Source organism: Callithrix jacchus, chromosome 1 (genome assembly GCF_049354715.1).
Source record: "Callithrix jacchus isolate 240 chromosome 1, calJac240_pri, whole genome shotgun sequence".
Lineage (NCBI taxonomy): Eukaryota > Metazoa > Chordata > Mammalia > Primates > Cebidae > Callithrix > Callithrix jacchus.
Window position 1 is genome coordinate 95,036,821 of NC_133502.1, and position 22,388 is coordinate 95,059,208.

The window sequence follows — 22,388 nt, forward strand, 5'->3', positions numbered from 1 at the left end:
TCAGGCTTACATATAAATTCCACAGCCCTGATAGTTAAAAAATCTTTGCCACTCACTTTGGTTTTTTTTTTATTGTTGTTGTTGTTATTTTAAATAAAAACGGTACATGTTTAAAGTGCATGACATGATATTTTGATCTATATTTACATATTAAACTGATTTTACTACAGTCAAGCTAATTAACATTTGCTTCTCCTCACACAGTTACCTTTTTTCATGATGAGAACACTTCAGATATATTTTTTTAGCAAATTTCAAGTACATAATACATTATTGTCAACTATAATCCTCATGCTATACATTAGATCTCTAGAATGTATTCATCCTACATGACTGAAACTTTGTACCTTTTGACCAACATCTCTCTATTTCTCCCACCCCTCAGGTCCTGGCAACCACCAGTCGACTCTCAGTTTCTATTAATTCAACTTTTTAGGTAAGTGAATCATGCAGTATTTTCCTTTCTGTGTGTGTATTTTACTTAGCATCATGTCCTCTAGGTTCATCCATGTTGTCACAAATTGCAGGGTTTCCTCCTTTTTTTAAGGTAGAATAATACCCATCAACAGATACTTAGGTTGAGCCTGTATCTTGGCTATTGTGAATAATGCTGCAATGAAGATAGGGGTACAGATATCTCTACAAGGTCGGGCGCGGTGTCTCATGCCTGTAATCCCAGCACTTTGGGAGGCCGAGGCGGGTGGATCACGACGTCAAGAGATCGAGACCATCCTGGTCAACATGGTGAAACCCCGTCTCTACTACAAATACAAAAAATTAGCTGGGCATGGTGGCGCAGGCCTGTAATCCCAGCTACTCAGGAGGCTGAGGGAGGAGAATTGCCTGAACCCAGGAGGCGGAGGTTGCGGTGAGCCGAGATCGCGCCATTGCACTCCAGCCTGGGTAACAGGAGTGAAACTCCGTCTCAAAAAAAAGAAAAAACCAGATATCTCTACAAGATACTGGTTTCATTTCCTTTGGAGATGTACCTGGAAGTATGACTGAAAAATCATATTGCTGTTCTATTTTTTGTTTTTGAAAAACTTCTACACTTTTTCCCATAATGGCTGTACCATTTTACATACCCACCAACAGTGTTCATGGGTTGCGATTGTATTCATCCTACATGACTGAAACTTTGTACCTTTTGACCAACATCTCTCTATTTCTCCCACCCCTCAGGTCCTGGCAACCACCAGTCGACTCTCAGTTTCTATTAATTCAACTTTTTAGGTAAGTGAATCATGCAGTATTTTCTTGCCATATGCTTGCCAACACTTGCCTTTTGTCTTTTTGTTAATTGTCATCCCAATAGGCATGAGGTGATATCTCACTGTGGTTAAGATTTATATTTGCCTGGTAATTAGTGATGTTGAGCACCTTTTTACATACCTATTGGCCATTTGTATGTCTCGATTGGGAAAAGGCCTATTTAAGTCCTTTTTTCATTTTATCAGGCTATTTTATTTTTACTATTAAGTTGCATTAGTTCTCTGTATATTTTGGATATTAAGCTCTTATCAGATGTATGCTTACAAATATTTTCTCCTCATCCATAGCTCGCCTTTTCATTTTTATTTTGTTGTTGTTGTTGTCATCGTCATCATCGTTGTTGTGTTTTTGGAGTTTCACCCACTCTGTAGCCCAGGCTAGAGTGCAGTGGCATGATCTCAGCTCACTGCAACCTCCACCTCCCAGGTTCAAGTGATTCTCCTGCCTCAGCCTCCTGAGTAGCTGGGACTACAGGCGTGTGTCACCATGCTCAGCTAATTTTTTAATTTTTAGTAGTGACAGGGGTTCACCATGTTGGCCAGGCTGGTCTCAAACTCTTAGCCTCAAGTGATCCATCATCCTTGGCCTCCCGAAGTGCTGGGGCCACCATGCCTGGCCTCATTTTTGTTTCTTTTGCAGTGAAGAAGCTTTTTGTTTGTTTGTTTGATTTAGTCTCATTTGTTGTTTTGTTTTGGTTTTTTTGTTTGTTTGTTTTTTGCTTTTGTTGCCTGCACCTTTGATGTCTGTCAAAAAAAATCATTTTTAAGACCAATGTCAAGATTTTTCTCCATGTTTTATTCCAGGAGTTTTATGGTTTCAGGTCTTACATTTAAATCTTTAATCCATTTTGAGTTGACTATTGTGCACATTGTTTTATTAGCTTATCAGTCCCCACAATTTGATCTGCTTGCACCTCTGATAGATTAGAAATGGTAAAAACTATACCCATAGGCTTAATATTAGAAGAAATAACCAAATAAGCATGGTACTAAGAGATATGAATGTTGTTTAAATTATCTATTATTATGGGCTAAAAGTAACTTCAAATAACAACCATTTTATTGTCTCTGATTATTCTGTGAAATGATTAGCTCAGCTGGGTGGTTTTTCTGTTCCACATGATATTAGCTAGAGCTACAGTTGTCCAGACATTTGACTGGGTTGGACAATCCAAGACAGCTCATTCACAAGGCTGCAAGCTTGTTTGGTCTATTGCCTGGGGGCTTCACTGGAGCTGTCAAATACAATGCCTTGATTCTCCTCCATGTGGCTTCTCCATGAATCTTGGGCTTCTTACAGCTAGGATCCAAGAATCAGAAAGTAGAAACTACTATTTTTCTTAATGTCTGTATTCAGAAGTCCTAGGATATCATTTCTGCCACATTCTATTAATCAAAACCAGTCACAAGGCCAGCCCAGGTGCAGAGGGCAAGCAAATAACCTCAGCCTCTTTCTGGGAGCAGCAGCATGCATGTTCAGGGAGGGAACAAAGTGCCGGGGCCATCTCTGCAAACTAGTAACCACAAGATAAATCATATAAGCCTATCTTCATAATGTTAGTTTTAGGGCCTCACTGAGCACACCCAAAACGACAAAGAAACCTGACTTTCCACTTGGTGGATGTAACTTGAATGGCTACCATAATAAAGTTAAACTCAATAACATTTGGTTTTAATATACCTCAGCTAAGGAGGGACATCCTACATGCAAGGATAATGCCAAGAAAAATCATCCTTTGTAGGGACATGGATGAACCTGGAGAACATCATTCTCAGCAAACTGACACAAGAACGGAAAATCAAATACCGCATGTTCTCACTCATAGGCAAGTGATGAACAATGAGAATACATGGACACAGGGAGGGGAGCACTACACACTGGGGTCTATTATGGGGAATAGGGGAGGGATAGCAAGGGGAGGAGTTGGAGAGAGAGAGCATGGAGAGAAATGCCAGATATGGGTGAAGGGGAGGAAGGCAGCAAATCACACTGCCATGTGTGTACCTATGCAACTATCTTGCATGTTCTTCACATGTATCCCAATACCTAAAATGCAATTTAAAATAGGCCGAGGCGGGTGGATCACGAGGTCAACAGATCGAGACCATCCTGGTCAACATGGTGAAACGCCGTCTCTACTAAAAATTACAAAAAATTAGCTGGGCATGGTGGCGCGTGCCTGTAATCCCAGCTACTCAGGAGGCTGAGGCAGGAGAATTGCCTGAACCCAGGGGCCGGAGGTTGCGGTGAGCCGAGATCGCGCCATTGCACTCCAGCCTGGGTAACAAGAGCGAAACTCCGTCTCAAAAAAAAAAAAAAAAAAAAAAAATCCAACAAGCTAACAGTGACAAACCAATGCAAAAAAAAAAAAAAAGAAAAAGAAAAATCGCATTTAGGTTGACTCTGAAATTATTTGAGTAAACTTGCCAACTAGAAAGCCATCATCGCTCAGTACCAGCCAAGCCATCCTTTACAGGAAACCCAAGGTAGTGATATGCACTCAGGTAGGATTGCTGCATCACAGGGCAAAGATGTCAAGCCAGGACCTAGGCATGTCTAAGGAAACAGGAGCCCAGGGAGTTTAAAAAATGGAACATTTGATTCAAGAAATTTCAAAATGGATGAATAACTTTTCATCAGTATTTCCTTTATAAGCTGAGTGTCTGTCATGGCTAATTTTATGTGTCAACATGACTGGGACAAAGGATGCCCAGAGAGCAGGTAAAACATTATTTCTGTCTATAACTGTTCATCTATTTTGCTAATCCAAAGTAGAATAGCATTTGAATCAGTGGACTGAGTAAAGATTTACCCTCACCAATGTAGATAGGCATTATCAAATTTGTGAAGGGCCTGAACAGAACCAAAAGAGGAAGGGTACATTTTCTCTCTTCTTGAGCTAGGACCATTTTCTCTTGCACTTGGACATCTGAGCTCCTAGTTATCTGGCATTTAGACCCTGGGATTTACACCAGCAGCCCCACTAATTCTTGGGCCTTCAGAGTTGAACCAGGAGTTACACCATCATCTCCCCTGGCTCTCAAGCTTTCAGACTCTTAAGAGAATTGCACCACTGGCTTTCTCAGCCCCATAGCTCACAAAAGGCAGATGGTAGGACTTCTCAGCTTCCATAACCATGTGCCCATAATAATCCCCTCATATATATTATATTGGTTTTGTTTCTCTGAATATACTAATACAATGCTCAATGCCTAGCCTGCCTAAATATAGCAATTATTCTCTCCATGTTCACCGAGGTAAGTGATGTTCAGAAAACTTAAGTATATGCCAGCGGTCTGCTAGTTTGCCTGTTATTCAGAGAAGCAGCATAGAAGAGTGGCTATGAGCTTTGGCATTAAGCTATCTCAGCTCGAATCCTGGCTGTTGTCCCTGGCCACCTGTGAGAGTTTGGACATGTTATTTACTTCTCTGTGCTTCTGCCTTTCCCATCACAGAATGTAGATAATGATGAAACCAATTCATAGAGTTTTTGTAGGGAGTAATGAGTTAGCATATATAAAACACTTAGAATAGTGCCTGGTACGTAAGTTTTATGGTTAAGTGTACTTAACCATGAAAGTGTTTGCTTTTACTAGTATTAGTATAAGCTATAGAAATCCAACTCAAACTCAGTCAATAAAAATTAAAGGAAAACATCAGCTCACATATGAAGGATATCATCAGAACTGTCTTTTTCCATACCACTGTTTAACTTTATTTATCGATAGATGCACCAACAGAAGCAGGATGTCCTCTCTGTAACTTGCAAACTGGAGCAGGAGAGGGGATCTTCCCAGAACTCCAATTACGATCCTCTGAATGTCCTGGCCTGGATCTTGTGCCCAACACTTGGGCTTGTGGGGAGGTAGAAATGGGGAACAGAGTCAGCCATCCATAATATGGCCTAGTCAGATTACACTGAATAGGTAAGAAGATGTCCAAAAGAAGAAAGCTGGACAGACAAAAATGAAAGGTCCTACAATGAATAAGATGGAGAATCAAGAAATGAATTCCAGTCTGTCTCACTCTCATGGCCTTTTACCACTCCACTCTCCTCTTTGCATATTTTTGTTATTATTCTCCTCCTCATCTGTATTAGTTCTTTCTCACATTACTATAAATAACTCTCCAAGACCGGGTAATTTATAAAGAAAAGAGGTTTAATCGACTCACAGTTCATCATGGCTGGGGAGGCCTCAGGAAACTTACAATGATGGCAGAAAGCACCTCTTCACAGGGCAGCAGGAGAGAGAAGAGTAAGCAAAGGGAGAAAAGACCCTTATAAAACCATCAGATCTCATGAGAACTCACTCACTATTAAGAGAACTGCATGGAAAAAAACACCCTCATGATTCAATTATCTCTACCCAGTCTCTGCCTTGACATGCAGGGATTATGGGGATTATAATTCAAAATGAGATTTGGGTAGGGGCACAAAGCCTAACCATATCATCAATACCATAGGACAACTTTTTAAACTTTTTTTCTTCTAGAAAAATGTTCAACAACTGGGTAGTATTTGAGCAGAAGACAAGCCATCACACAAATGCATAAGTAGAAAAAAAGTAAATGTCTCGTACTGTACTTTGAGAAAAGAAAAATTCTTCTTACTATTTACATCTAGTTCCTTTCCTCTGAAGAGTGCCAAAGGTTTTATAGATGCTAATATCTCAGGGAGAGGAATAAAAGAGAAGAATTTAAGCTGCAGCCCAGGCTTGCTACTGCTACTGTGAAGTGGCCACTCCACACACATATGGATAAGTGCTCTCTCCAAACAATGAACATTTAACTGCCTGAACTACTTCTGGGCCTCATTTAACTTGCCCATTTATGCAACTATAGATGCTTTTCTCCTAGAGCCATAAAATTTTAGAGCAGGAAAGGACTTTACAGATCATTTGGTTCAATCCCTTCATTTTCCAAATGGAAATAACTGGATTCCAGAGAGAGCTATTAGGCAGCACGTAGCTGCTTTATTGGAGGCCCAGAAATAGAACCCAGGTTTCCTATCCTATTTTTCTATACCATGTTCTTTCTGAAAAAAGGAAACACACACACACACACACTCACACACACACGCACACACACACAATTTCCAAAAAGTGATCCCAAACACTATTAATTTCTTTCTTCTCCCATTATGTGGATCACATAATAGGATTTTGGATTGAATTGTGGAAACGAGTCATTTATTATGAAATTTCAACAATATACACTAATCACTACCACCAGGAGGCAATGAAATTTGGTAAAAACTACAAGGTGCAGTAGTTAGGACTGACCTTGTGTGAGGTCTACCTTGGGTGCTTCTCCAACCTCCAGTAGGAACTCAGTACTCCTGGGCTGTCCTCAAACTCACCCAGGGCCCCACAGACCTGCTTCTCACACAGGAAATACCCTGTGCTTGAACTTATTTTTCCCTATCAAAAAAAAAAACCAAAAACCTGACTTCTCCTGTGGACCATTATCACGACCACATATGTTTATATATGTATATTTTTTCCTTTCTTTTTTTAAAGAGAAGGGAAAAAGGAAATCAAGTGAAACAGTGAAAATAGAGAAAGGACTATGTGTATATTTAAAAGAGTGTTTCTGAGAAATAAGATCTTAACATAAAATTATATATATTACTACATCTTCCTTTCAAAATTTGATCTGCTTGATACAGTTCTGGTTGTAGTTTGTTTCATTGTTTTGGTTTCTGATTGCTTGTTTAATGGTCACAGACATAGACCAGATATTTGTACATGGAAAAACTTACTTCCTAGAATGAATTAGCTACAATCATCTGGTTCTATAGACAAATCATCAAATGATTTTGTATTAAATAATCAGATATACAGGGGCCTTTTGATAATTAGTGAATTTATTGTCCATGCCTCACAAAGAGTACTTCCAAATTAAGTAAAGGTCACTTGAGAATGCTCAAGAATCAGGTAGGAAGGCAAATAAAAACTCTTAAATTGACTTACTAACTATATTCATGTTCCCATCCACTTTTCCTATATGCCATAAAGGAAATGTGCCTCTCATTGCTTTTCTATTCCTCTACTGTCTCTATCCATGTAGCATAAGTTATTCATATTAAAGATTCCCTACACATGCATCTGTATTATTAATAGTTTGACACAGCATGGGCATTAATGTTGTCGGAGAGGTCTTTGAGCCTCCTGGACTGTCACTCTGCCCATCACTGGCCAATGTCAATTCCTTGGAGTCTCACTGATGGGAGATCAGCTCTCAGGGAAAATAATTGCTTTAACTCTAGACAAGCTCAATCCAGATTAAAAGTCTATAAATTTGGTATTTAAAGTTTAAGTCTTTGAAATCATTTTAGTGTCATCCTAACTGTTCCCTATATTGCCATTTGTTTTTCATCTATCTCTTCCATCTGTGATGCACATGGAAGGAATTATTCACAGAGCCATTTTCTTTAGTTAATGTCAGGAGACAAGTCCTGGTGGGGTCAAACATTCTAGCTGTTCTGATTTTCAATGAGTTTCACTGAGTTGTTTGCTATCAGCTTATGGAGGAAAGGTGTTATGCCTCCTTTACATTAGCCCAAAATAAAGTAGGTGGGACATAGGTTGAGTTAGGAAAAAAAGAGTTAGTCAAATGCCATTACAGAATAATGGACATTATCTAAAAAGTAAGATAAGTGCATCAACCTAATGTCTCCTTAATAACAAAACTACACCTTATTCTAATTTTTTTCTCCCTTAGGAGGTAACCTAAAGCTTAAATTTACCTTATGATTACAGCCTTTCTTTTATAAGTTGAAGCACATTTTGGTCCATTGAGCAAACTCATTCTTATTCATTGCCTTTTAAAGTTGACATTTAACTTTCACAGCTGTAGAGCTGGTAAGAAGCAAAAGATTATTTAATATTCAAGAGAGCAGATTCTAAAACACCACAGCATTCTACTGTATGAAACATTCTATAATTAGTATATATTAACTGAAAGAATTACATATGGAATTAGTGGAGGCTGGTTGAAGGTGCTTATGAATTTATTTCATTGCTAATACTCATGAATCAAATAAAACAAATGAGTAATTCTAGCAATTCAAACTAATAAGTACTAATTTTCTAAAAGACTATGTTTTTAAATGCATTTACCAAAAATAATTGAGAACAACTTTTGGTTCTAAAGGCCTAAATCAAATAAGACAGGAATTAGCCAAACCCCCTTCTATGATAATTTGCTGTTCAACATCAGAAATAATGAATCTGTTAACTCAGGAAATAACTGTGGTGTGTTTGCTGCAGGTTAGGCTCTCTGGTAGGCACTGGGGACTGGTTGTGATAGTCTTTTCCTTCAGAGCATTGAATTTAGCAACAACAAGAAGAATGAAAATAATTGCAAGAAATATTAATAGTGTTTGCATAAAAAAAGCACACAGTGCTATGGGCACCCACAATGAAAGACCTAACCAAGTTATGGGGAGTGGGGTGGCAGTAGGTATGGGAAAGTCATCTGGGGGAGGTGGCAGATCAGATGAGACTTGATAACATCAGAGTTAAAATGAACATAGAATTTTGCTTTCCCCAAAAGCTCCACTAAAACCATAGTGAAGAGACTTAAGAAAAGGCCTTTTTAACCCATAAGAATTTGGAGAGCAGGATAAGGGACAAGAGAAACAAATTTGGGAAACTCAAGAGAAGATGTACAAGTGGTTCCTGACTCAGCAGAAAGCTGAATGAATCCTAAGTCAGCAAAGGCCTGTGGGGAGAGCTATCTGAAAAGCAGGTGATGCTCTAAAGCTCTTTCCCCTACTGCAGTGTAACTGCCCCTCTTCTCCCTTAGCAGAAAGCTAAAAATTTATTCATCTGTGGGGTAAGAAAGTCCTTAATCAAAAACACAATTCAATTCAGTGACCATACATAATGCAGTATTAATATAGATGTCCCAGTCCAATTGCCTTGCTCACTCTAAGAACACAGGCACCAGCCCACTCTTCATCCTTCAGAAGGGAGATTGAAGATACTTATCTGGGAATATGACCAGCCCTAGAGGAGAGACTAAAATAGAGTCATGCCAAATAATGATATTTCTGTCAACAATAGGCTGGACAGTATGTACTGTGAAGACTATATAAGGTTATAATGGAACTGAAAAATTTCTATTGATGTTGTTGCCTATGTAATATTATAGCACAATGCATTACTCACATATTTGTGGTGATGCTAGTATAAACAAGCCTACTGTGCTGCCAGCTATATGAGAGTGGAGCACATACAATTATGTACAGTATATAATAATACTTAATAACAATAATAAACAACTGCTACTGGTTTATGTACTTACTAAACTATACTTTTATTTCTATTTTAGAGTATATTTCTTCTACTTATTTTTTTAAATATTAACTTTAAAACAGTCTCAGGTAGGTCTTTCAGGAGGTATTCCAGAGGAAGGCATTGTTATCATAGGAGATGACAGCTCTGTGCCTGTTATTGTCCCTGAAGGCCTATCAGTAGCACAAGATGTGGAGGTGGAAGGCAGTGATATTGATGATCCTGACCCTGTGTAGGCCTAGGCTAAGGTGTGTCACTGTGTCTTCATTTTTAAGAAAAAAATGAAGTTAAAAAAATTGTTTAATAATAAATTAATAATAAATAATAAAAAGCAGATGGGGATATAAAGAAAGACAAATTTTATACAGTTATACAATGTGTTTGTGTTTTAAGCTAAGTGTTGCTAAAAGAGTCCAAAAGTTAAAATAAAATAAAATAACTTATAAAGTAAAAATGATGCAATAAGCTAAGGTAAATTTCTTTTTGAAGAAAGAAAAATACTGTTGATGTATGTTGGATGTTGGACCTCTCCAGATCTCATACTGAAACATGATCTCCATTGTTGGAGGTGGGGTCTGATGAGAGCTGTTTGGGTCATGGGGGTGGAACCTCATGAGTGGTTTGGTGCCCTTCTTGCAGTAATGGGTTCACATGAGATCTGGTAGTTAAAAAGACCCTGGCACCTCCTTTCCTCTCTCTTGCTCCCTCTGTCACCATGTGACATTCCTGCCTCCCTTCACCTTCTGCCATGAGAAAAAGCTTCCTAAGGGCTCATCAGAAGCCAAGCAGATGCTGGTGCCATGCTTTTACAGCCTGCAGAACTGTGAGCCAAATAAACCTCTTTTCTTTATAAATTACCCAGTCTCAGGTATTCCTTTGTAGCAGTGCAAAATGGACTAACACAATCATTTTATAAATTTAGTGTAGCCTAAGTATACAGTGTTTATAAAGTCTACAGTAGGGTTTAGTAATGACCTAGACCTTCACATCTATAGACTCACCACTCACTTGCAGATTCACCGAGGACAACTTCCAGTCTTGCAGGGTACATGCATGACATGTTCCCTATACAGGTGTACTATTTTTTATCTTTCATTCTGTGTTTCTACTGTACCTTTTTATGTTTAGATAAATAAATACCTACCACTGTGTTATAATTGCCTACACTGTTCAGTACAGTAACATGCTATACAGGTTTACAGCCTAGGAGCAATAGATTTTACCATGTAGCCTCAGTGTGTAGTAGGTTAGACCATCTAGTTTTCTGTAAGTACTCTCTATAATGTTCACACAATGATGAAATCACCTAACAACACATTTCTCGGAACACATCTCTGACATGCAATGCATGACTGTACTTGTACTAGGGCTCCTTTGAAATAATGACCCACCAGGATTCCTCCAGGGAAGCTCCAAGTCAGCAAGCCTCAGTCACAGGCTTGGAGCCCCACCTCTTAATCATGAGCAGAGGATTCATTAGCAGGTGCCTGAGAAAAATGTCTTTAGCATGGAAGATGGATACCATACAGACAAATAAGAAAACAGAAACGAAACACATTTTGGAGAAAATACAGAGTATGCATGGGGAAGAAAAGAATTTTTTAAGCTATCATTAAAACTTTCATTAACATCTTCAGATAGAAAAGAGAAGATACTGCAGTCACGAAACAAAAAAAAATCCTATTAAAACAGAAGGATTGGGAGAGGACTCAAGATGGCGCGGTGAGAACAACCCAGAATTGAAGCTCTCAGTGAATGTGCAGAGAGGGTGAGTCAGGGCCGCATTTCCAGATGGATCTTTGTTGCCCACAGAACGGGGAAATTCCCAGGTATAAAAGAGACGCGGGACACTAGGCAGAGGTTTTGGCTGGTGCAGCTGGCAGCCAGTGTGGTGGCAGCTGGCGCTGTAGTGCAGCGGCGCTACACAGCACTCTGCACAAAGCGCACTGGTCCAGGTGCCCTGTTGAACTTGCAATCTGAGACTTGAGAGGGCTGAACTTGAGACTGAACGGAACTTGGACAGTGAGCCAGCCCAAGAGATTGCAGGGAAACAGCGTTTGGGGTAGCGCAGTGGGACAAACAAAATGGCGATTCCAAATGCTCTGGGTGGAGGGGTTCCCTGTGGGCACAGCTGAACCCAGGATGGTGCAGCTCCGTGGGAAAGGGGCGTCCGCCATACAGAGGCAATCCACCCCTACTGAGGTACACGCCGATTGCTGATGAGGCCTGCCGTTGCGAGGCAACCCGCTACAACAGAGAGACTCCACCGCAGGGTGTAGCCCGAGGCAGCAGGGCGGAGACTGCAGCAGAAGGGCAGAGTCTGCAGCAACAGGGCGAACCACACACCAGCAGGGCAGAGCCTCGGCAGGCAAATAGTGACTAGACTGCCTACTAGCTGGGCAGGACAGCACAATGGACACTGACAAATAAAGCCCCAACCCCCCTGAGACAGAGCATCTGAGAAAAAACATTTTTTTATGAGTTCTGTTGCAGCAGAATTAAATGTAGCAGCCTAACAGCCCTGAATGAACAACAGAGCTCACAGCTCAGCACTTGAGCTCCTATAAACTACACACTGTCTCCTCAAGCAGCTCCCTGACCCCTCTATATCCAAAAGACTGACATTTGGCAGGCATCATTCTGGGACAAAGATAGCAGAAAAAGAAACTGGTAGCATCCCTCGCTCTTCCGCAGCTGCTATAGGTGCACCCCAGACAAGCAGGGCCTGGAGTGGACCTCAGCAGTGGTACAGTGGAGGGGCTAGACTGGTAGAAGGAAAACCAAGTAACAGAAATACTTAATCATCAACAATCTGGGCATCCACTCAGAGACCCAATCTAAAAGTCAGCAACTACACAGACGACAGGTGGATAAATCCACAAAGATCAGAAGAAACCAGCGCAAAAAGGAGGAAAACACCCAAAACCAGAACACCTCGCCTCCTAGAAAGGACCAAAACTCCTCACCAGCAAGAGAACAGAGCTGGACGGAGAATGACTGTGACAAAATGAAAGAATTAGACTTCAGAAGGTGGATAATGAGAAACTTTTGTGAGCTAAAAGAACATGTTTTAAATCAATGCAAAGGAACTGAGAACCTTGAAAAAAAGATATGAAAAAAGATTCGAGGAAATTATAACAAAAATGGATAACTTACAGAGGAATATGAATGAATTAAAGGAGCTGAAAAACACAATACGAGAACTTCACGAAGCATGCACAAGTTTCAACAGCCGAATTGACCAAGCAGAAAAAAGAATATCAGAAGTCAAAGATCAACTCAATGAAATAAAACAAGAAACCAAGATCAGAGAAAAAAGTGCAAAAAGGAATGAACAAAGTCTCCAAGAAATGTGGGACTATGTGAAGAGAACTAACCTACGTTTGATAGCTGTACCAGAATGTGACGAAGACAATGAATCCAAGCTGGAAAATACTCTTCAGGACATTATCCAGGAAAATTTCCCCCACCTAGCAAGACAGGCCAACACTCAAATGCAGGAAATACAGAGAACACCACAAAGATATTCCGCAAGAAGAGCAACCCCAAGGCACATAATCACCAGATTCAACAAGGTTGAAATAAAGAAGAAAATACTAAGGGCAGCCGGAAAGAAAGGTCGGGTCACCTACAAAGGGAAGCCCATCAGACTCACAGCAGATCTCTCGGCAGAAACACTAAAAGCCAGAAGAGAGTGGGGGCCGATATTCAACATTTTTAAAGAAAAGAACTTTCAGCCCAGAATTTCATATCCAGCCAAACTGAGCTTCAGAAGTAAAGGAAAAATAAAATCCTTTGCAAACAAGCAAGTACTCAGAGATTTTGTCACCACCAGGCCTGCTTTACAAGAGCACCTGAAAGAGGCACTACATGTAGAAAGGAACAACCAGTATCAGCCATTCCAAAATCACACTAAATGCTAAAGAGCATCAACATAATGAAGAATCTACAACAACTAACGGGCAAAACAGTCAGCTAGCATCAAAATGGCAGTATCAAATTCACACATAACAATATTAACCCTAAATGTAAATGGACTAAATGCACCAATCAAAAGACACAGACTGGCAAATTGGATAAAAATCCAAAACCCATCAGTGTGCTGTATCCAGGAAACCCATTTCACATGCAAGGATACACAAAGGCTCAAAATAAAGGGATGGAGGAAGATTTACCAAGCAAATGGAGAGCAAAAGAAAGCAGGAGTTGCAATTCTCATCTCTGATAAAATAGACTTTAAACCAACAAAGATAAAAAAAGACAAAGAAGGCCATTATATAATGGTAAAAGGATCGATACAACAAGAAGAGCTAATGATCCTAAACATATATGGACCCAATGCAGGAGCACCCAGATACATAAGGCAAGTTTTTAATGACTTACAAAGAGACTTAGACTCCCCCACAATAATAGTGGGAGACTTTAACACTCCACTGTCAATATTAGACAGATCAACCCGACAAAAAATCAACAAGGATATCCAGGGCTTGAACTCAGACCTGGAGCAAGCAAACCTGATAGACATTTACAAAACTCTCCACCCCAAATCCACAGAATATACATTATTCTCAGCACCACATCACACCTACTCTAAAATTGACCACATAATTGGAAGTAAAGCACTCTTCAGCAAATGCAAAACAACTGAAATCATAACAAACAGCCTCTCAGACCATAGTGCAATCAAGTTAGAACTCAGAATTCTGAAACCAACCCAGAACTGCACAGCTTCATGGAAACTAAACAACTGGCTCTTGAATGTTGACTGGGTAAACAATGAAATGAAGGCAGAAATAAAGAAGTTCTTCGAAACCAATGAGAACGAAGACACAACATGCCAGAATCTCTGGGACACATTTAAAGCAGTCTCTAGAGGAAAATATTTAGCAATAAGTGCCCATATGAGGAGAATGGAGATATCCAAAATTGACACCCTATTGTCAAAATTGAAAGAGCTAGAGGAGCAAGATCAAAAAAAACTCAAAACCCAGCAGAAGACAAGAAATAACTAAGATCAGAGCTGAACTGAAGGAGATAGAGACACAAAAAACCCTTCAAAATATCAGTAAATCCAAGAGCTGGTTTTTTGAAAAGATCAACAAAATAGACAGACCACTAGCCAGATTGATTAAAAATAAAAGAGAAAACAACCAAATAGATGCAATAAAAAATGATAAAGGGGAAATCACCACAGATTCCACAGAAATTCAAACCATCATCAGAGAATATTACAAACAACTCTATGCACATAAACTAGTAAACCTGGAAGAAATGGATAAATTCCTGGACTCCTGTGTCCTCCCAAGCCTAAACCAGGAGGAAGCTGAAACTATGAATAGACCAATAACAAGGTCAGAAGTCATGGCAGCAATTAAGAGCCTATCACACAAAGAAAGCCCAGGTCCAGATGGGTTCACAGCCAAATTCTACCAGACACACAAAGAGGAGCTGGTACCGTTTCTTCTGAAACTATTCCAAATAATCCAAAAAGAGGGAATCCTTCCCAAATCATTCTATGAGACCAATATCATCCTGATACCAAAACCCGGCAGAGACCCAACAAGAAAAGAAAACTTCAGGCCAATATCCATGATGAACATAGATGCAAAAATCTTCAATAAAATATTGGGAAGCCAATTGCAACAGCAAATCAAAAAACTTATCCATCATGATCAAGTAGGATTCATCCCGGGGATGCAAGGCTGGTTCAACATACGCAAGTCTATCAACGTAATTCACCACATAAACAGAACCAAAAACAAAATCCACATGATTATCTCAATTGACGCAGAGAAGGCATTCAACAAAATTCAACAGCCCTTTATGCTAAAAACCCTCAATAAACTTGGTATCGATGGAACGTATCTCAAAGTAATAAAAGCTATTTATGACAAACCAACAGCCAATATCATACTGAATGGGCAAAAACTGGAAGCATTCCCTTTGAAATCCGGCACTAGACAAGGATGCCCTCTTTCACCACTTCTATTCAATATAGTACTGGAAGTTCTAGCCATAGCAATCAGGCAAGAAAAAGAAATAAAGCGTATTCAAATAGGAAAGGTGGAAGCCAAATTGTCTCTATTTGCAGACAACATGATAGTATACCTAGAAGACCCCATTGCCTCAGCCCAAAAACTCCTGAAACTGATAAGCAACTTCAGCAAAGTCTCAGGATATAAAATCAATGTGCAAAAATCACAAGCATTCCTCTACACCAATAACAGACTTAAAGAAAGCCAAATCAAGAACAAACTGCCATTCACAATTGCTACAAAGAGAATAAAATACCTTGGAATATAACTCACAAGGAACGTAAGGGACCTCTTCAAGGAAAACTACAAACCACTGCTCAACGAAATCAGAGAGGACACAAACAGATGGAGAAACATTCCATGTTCATGGTTAGGAAGAATCAATATCGTCAAAACGGCTATACTGCCCAAAGTAATTTACAGAATCAACGCTATCCCCATCAAACTATCATTGACTTTCTTCACAGAACTGGAAAAAACCACCATGAACTTCATATGGAACCAAAAGAGAGCCCGCATAGCCAAGTCAATTCTAAGCAAAAAGAACACAGCAGGGGGCATCACACTACCGGATTTCAAACTATACTACAAGGCTACAGTAATCAAAACAGCATGGTACTGGTACCAAAACAGAGATATAGACCAATGGAACAAAACAGAGGCATCGGAGGCAACACAACATATCTACAACCATACAATCTTTGATAAACCTGACAAAAACAAGCAATGGGGAAAGAATTCCCTTTTTAACAAATGGTGTTGGGAAAACTGGCTAGCCATGTGCAGAAAGCAGAAACTGGACCCCTTCCTGACACCTTACACTAAAATTAACTCCAGATGGATTAAAGACTTAAACATAAGACCTGGCACCATAAAAACACGAGGAGAAAATATAGGCAAAACCATCCAGGACATAGGAGTAGGCAAGGACTTTATGAACAAAACACCAAAAGCATTGGCAACAAAAGCCAAAATAGACAAATGGGACCTAATCAAACTCCACAGCTTCTGCACGGCAAAAGAAACAGTCACTAGAGTGAATCAGGAACCAACAGAATGGGAAAAAATTTTTGCAGTTTACCCATCTGACAAGGGCTGATATCCAGAATTTACAAAGAACTCAAACAGATTTACAGGAAAAAAACAAACAAGCCCATTCAATAATAGGCAAAGGATATGAACAGACACTTTATGAAAGAAGACATAAATGAGGCCAACAATCATATGAAAAAATGCTCATCATCACTGGTCATCAGAGAGATGCAAATCAAAACCACATTGAGATACCATCTCACGCCAGTTAGAATGAGGATCATTAAAAAATCTGGAGACAACAGATGCTGGAGAGGATGTGGAGAAAAAGGAACACTTTTACACTGTTGGTGGGAGTGTAAATTAGTTCAACCATTGTGGAAGACAGTGTGGCGATTCCTCAAGGCCTTAGAAATAGAAATTCCATTTGACCCAGCAATCCCATTACTGGGTATATATCCAAAGGACTATAAATCGTTCTACTATAAGGACACATGCACACGAATGTTCATTGCAGCACTGTTTACAATAGCAAAGACCTGGAATCAACCCAAATGCCCATTGATGATAGACTGGATTGGGAAAATGTGGCACATATACACCATGAAATATTATGCAGCAATCAGAAATGATGAGTTTGTGTCGTTTGTAGGGACATCGATCAATCTGGAGAACATCATTCTCAGCAAACTGACACAAGAACAGAAAATGAAACACCGCATATTCTCACTCACAGGTGGGTGATGAAAAATGAGAACAGATGGACACAGGGAGGGGAGTACTAAACACTGGGGGCTCTTGGGGGGAAAAGGGGCGGGCCAGTGGGAGGGGGAGGTGGGGAGGGATAGCCTGGGGAGAAATGCCAAATGTGGGTGAAGGGGAGAAAGGAAGCAAAACACACTGCCATGTGTGTACCTATGCAACTGTCTTGCATGTTCTGCACATGTACCCCAAAATCTAAAATGCAATCATAAATTTAAAAAAGAACAGAATGATTCAGAAAACAAAAAGATACCTCCTGGTAGGGTTGAAGAAACAGAGAGGAAAGTAGATAGTAAAGAACAAAAAGAAAGTTGGAGAAAGGCAAGAAAGTTTTAGGATCAGGACAAGAAACCCAACATTCAAATAAAGGATTTCCAAAAGAGAAAACAGAGACAACACAATAAGTGAAGAATAAAATAATTCAAGACAATTTCCCTGAACTGATAGGAATTTATAAACTGAAAGGTTCACTGTGTCCAGCATGAAATTTAGTATGTATGCGTCAGTTACTGCTCTACTTGTTTGATGGATGTTAACTTGCTTAATCTTCACAACAACCCTATAATGCACAATGCAATCCTTAGAATTTTGTCATGGTTGTGGGTGTATTTCCACATCATTTATCTATACATAATGAAAGTTTGTCTTTAGAAAGATGAGTAGATATGAATTTGTTCTTTTGTAGTAAGAATTCATGTTTTCCCACCAAAATAAGCTTATTTCTTATATCAGTAAAAATAGTCTCTTGCTGTACAGTCAATTCTCTGTTCATAGCAATGTTCTATGAAGTTGTTGTAAACACTGAATTAGCAAAAATTGAACCATTGATCTTAGGGGAAATACAGGGTTAGGTTCCTGAAAGACTCTGGTCACATTTTCACCAATTGAGCAATATAAAACTTTATGTCTGTTTCTGCTTAAAGACGTCTTATTTAGTATATGTTTTTGATTACCCTTGAACTTATGACCAACAACACTACAACTCATAACTGAATCAAGCTTGTCTAACACATGTGCTTTCTTTGAAAAGTACATCACAGCCTTCTTGCTCTAAGGAACATGGGGGGACTTCAGCACCATGCTTGAGGGATGTTTTAAACAAGATGACCAACCAAAAGCAAAAGAGTTTGAAAAACGTGTCACTGAATAGACTGTGAAAAGAACATGTTTATAGAATGAGAGCTGAAACAAGAAGGCAGGACACGACTCTGTTCAACCTCAGGTGTGATGGTGCACATCTGGTGCCTTAACATTTTTACCACTCTGCCTATGTCCACAAATGACCATGACAGAACCACAAGTACTGACTTGTGAGATACAAATAGGTAAATTTTACAGAGGAGAAAAATTTACAAATACAGCATCTGTAAATAATGAGGATGAACTGTTTCATTATTATTGTTATTAATGTTATGCATATTAATAGAGAAAATATTTGGTTAAAGGAAAGTCTAAGATGTCATGTAAAGGGCATTTTGTTGACCTTGGCACACCCTCTCATACCTTGCCCCTGCAAACAAACCTTCTGAATCAAGGAACATTTTTTGTACAGTTGTGGCAGTTTAGAGACTACTAACATTTTGCTCCGATCTGGTGGATGTCTAGGTAAGACAGCTCCAAAACCTACAGGAGGCAATCCGGTGACCCTAAAACAAGATAACACTTTTTAGAAAACTTGTTAGACTGTAATGCATAAACTTTCAAAGCCATGTAAAACTAATTTAGGGTTGAATTTTTATGATGATTACTTTTTAAAGAGTTTTCATGTTTGCAACTTTTATGAAATTTGTAAAACAAAACATCCTGGCACGTTAATGGAAATTTTAGCAATTTTGTCGTCATTTTGACCGCATTTTTCAATAACTACAGTATAAGACAAAGGCTATGTGCCATATACTTCCATGGGGAGGCACTGTGCCAGGTTGCAGGGTGACAGCTATGACTAAGGAGTTTCTATCCTCAAAGAACTCTCTATTTCTGAGGAAATGCCTTCATATAAATAACTAGAATGCAAGTCCAACTGTAATGTAGGACATAAAATACTCAGAGGACGAAAATAGAAAAGCAATTAATTCTGATTAATGGCAGCTTACCTAATTCTTCCTGCATGTCAGGCAATATTTCTATGCACACTTCATACTTCATTTCATCTAAATTTCAGAACAACCCTACGAAGTAGATGCTTTTGTAATTCCCATTTACAAGTGAACAAACTGGGTTATAAACACCAAATAACTTTTACAGTAAATTGTAGAGCTGGGTTCAAACCTGGATAGTCCAAACCCTGGGCCAGAAAAAAAAAACATATAAAGATAAAATGACATTTCAGCTGGGCCCAGAATAAGTAGAGAGTTGATTGGTAAACAGCTGAGGAAAAGAAATTCCCAAACAGAGAGAGCAGCATGAGCAGAAAGCATGGAAGCTTAAAATGAATGTGCTTGCTGTGTTCCTTTAGTGTGGACCTGGAGTCACTATACCTTCTTGCTACTTATACAAGTTCTTTCCTGCATGTCCATGTTCTATAAGTAAGTATTAAGAATACCTTTCGATAATCCCAGAGCTCACTGTTTCCTCATTCAATAGGGCCTTACTCTTCATGTCAGCCACTTCTGTGTTTAAACATACTTGTGACAACTTTTCATGTGTTTCTGATATCCAAACCTGGAAACATAGAAGTCACATATAAGAAAAATAAATTATCACTAAAAACGGTCAGTTACTAAAATATGTTTTTATTGAAGTACATTCTGATTTTAATTGTTGACTCTAGTTGACATTAAAAATAAGTAATATCTCACAGCTGTCAAGTATTTCATCATAAATATGTAAAAATAGCAATTACTGTATGCTGTTGTGAAATAAAAACCAAATTGGTTGTTTATGAAATAGAAAGAACTGCATTCAATTAAATATACTAACTCTACCTACTTTCTACTTCCTTCTTTGTCCTTCTCAGGGTTGGTATATTTTAAACACCCTGAGTAAGAAAATGTTTGCAGCAATTACTTCATAAACCACAAAACTTCAGATATCATCATCTCATTGTCATCATTATTATTCATTCTCTCATAGAGCATAATTCAATTAATTATTAAGCAATTATTTCTCTACGAAAAAACCTGCAAACTGTACTATGTATTCAAACCAATTGCAGAAGCATCAAGGTTAGCATCACGGAGATCTTAGGAACAAAAATGGATGTAAGGGATTCAATATTTTCTCCATACAAAACTCTAGAAGGTCATGAAGCTGGAGGTTCAGAGCCAAGAACCATAACTCATCACCAAGAAAATCCATTACTTTCTCTGAAAGACTAGATTCCCCAAGACATTTATGAAGCCTCAGAACACATTAATACTAGATTTTCTGTTTTTAAAAAGAGAGACCACTCTTAAGGAAACCAGAGCCTTCAACTGCAAGAGTATCATAGCTATAGTCAGATGCTTTGAGTTCACTTTGCTTTATTAATAAGGCTCTCTTGTAACTGGGAGTCTTAATTAAAACCATTTTGATTAAGTCCCTGGTGCTGGTTCCATGGCTCTCTAGATCCTTGACTTCTCAGAGCACTGCTCTCTAAGACCTCAAACTCTTGAATTACTATCCTCCCAGCCAAATTTTTCAACTCTGATCGTATACCCTTAGCTCAACCACTCTTCTTAGATGTTCAGGTTCAATGGTAGGGGACACTACATTGGGTCTTATTTAACAGCAAAAAATATCTTTTGGGAAAAAATTAGTAGCTACCATCTTGTTTGAAGGTATAAGGTTGACCAAAAAAATTAAGCTTAGATTGTTTTTCAGCCTTTTGGCTAAGATCAAGTGTAAAATTAAGTGTAGATATGCTTTGATGATTTGTAACAGTAAAATATTTCAGCAAATTAAGCAACCCTTTGAAAATCATATGAAACAAAGATGTTGCCAAACATAAAACAGAGAAGTAAAAAGAAACAGATCATCATAGCATTAGTAAAGCAAAATGAGTGCTTATTCTGTGCCAGACAGTGTACTAAGCACTTTAAATGCATTATTTCAATACATTCTCAAAGCAACCTTCTGAGTGCTATATATTAATATCAATCATGGTCTCAGAAGGGAAAAACAATCAAATGGGAAATGAGAAGAGCTTAATAAAGTATCTCTTTATAAACGTGTGGGAAGCATTAAGAAAATCAACACTATTGAAGCACCCTGAGGTTAGCAATTGTGAGGAACCTTAGGGTAGAACAGTTATTGTAACTCAGAACAACCTAGAGCTATAAACTGAGGGCCACCTGATAGTTGTATCTTTCAGAATAGAAACCCAGCCACTGACAAAGCGTGGTCCTGCAGGGAGGAAATCACAAGAATAAGTGTCCAAGCTCCCTCTCCTCCCACCTCTGGTCACCTATCAGTGCCTCCCATGAGCCCATCCCAACGAGAAGCCAGAGGGCAAGGAGCTCATTGCAACTAACCATAGAGGTCAGCCTCTTTGGCACAAAGCAAGGTGAGAAGGGTGGACAGCGGATCTAGAAATGCAAATGAAGAATACTTGGTATAATTTATTTCTGTTTTAAAAAAGGGAAAACTAAGGCTGGAAGGGATTAAGTAATGCCCAGGCAAGTCAGCCAGAAAATAGAAGCTCCACAATTTAAGACTCATGCAGTCTGCCTCATTCATTCATCCATCTATCTACATCTATTAAGTTCAAGGACTACACTTGTAAACAAACTCAAGATTCTCTACTAGCTATGGCATAGTGGGTTATAGTAAATCATGAGGATAATGGTAATAACAATAGCACATGGCCAGAAACCATTCTAAATTCTTCACATTAAATGCCTGTGACAACTCTACAATTCTCACTTTACACATAAAGAAATAAAGACATGAAAAGTTTTAGACTCTTGACTTAAGTTACAACCTTTTAAGTGGTAGAGCTAAGAATCAAAGAGAAGCCATCTGACTCCAAAGACAACTCTTAACTGCTGTTTTCTGTATCAGTGGCAAA

General features: G+C 39.0%; 1 protein-coding gene across 6 annotated transcripts in view; it reads right to left on the reverse strand.

Moving 5' to 3' along the window:
* Nucleotides 1–22,388, reverse strand: part of CFAP95 (cilia and flagella associated protein 95) — a 118,483-nt gene that overhangs the window by 52,516 nt on the left and 43,579 nt on the right. For 5 of the 6 annotated variants that reach the window (XR_008481116.2, XM_054254979.2, XM_035302769.3 and 2 more), the window contains 2 exons: nt 19,944–20,062; nt 18,979–19,047 (listed from right to left, as the gene is read on the reverse strand). Coding sequence is in view for 5 of the 6 variants with exons in the window: in XM_035302769.3 (XP_035158660.2) it covers nt 18,979–19,047; nt 19,944–20,062 (188 nt within the window). In the remaining variant the exon portion in view is untranslated. Of the gene's footprint in view, nt 1–6,893; nt 8,133–18,978; nt 19,048–19,943; nt 20,063–22,388 lie in introns of those variants that run through there. The other variant, XM_078349033.1, reaches the window with a different exon arrangement.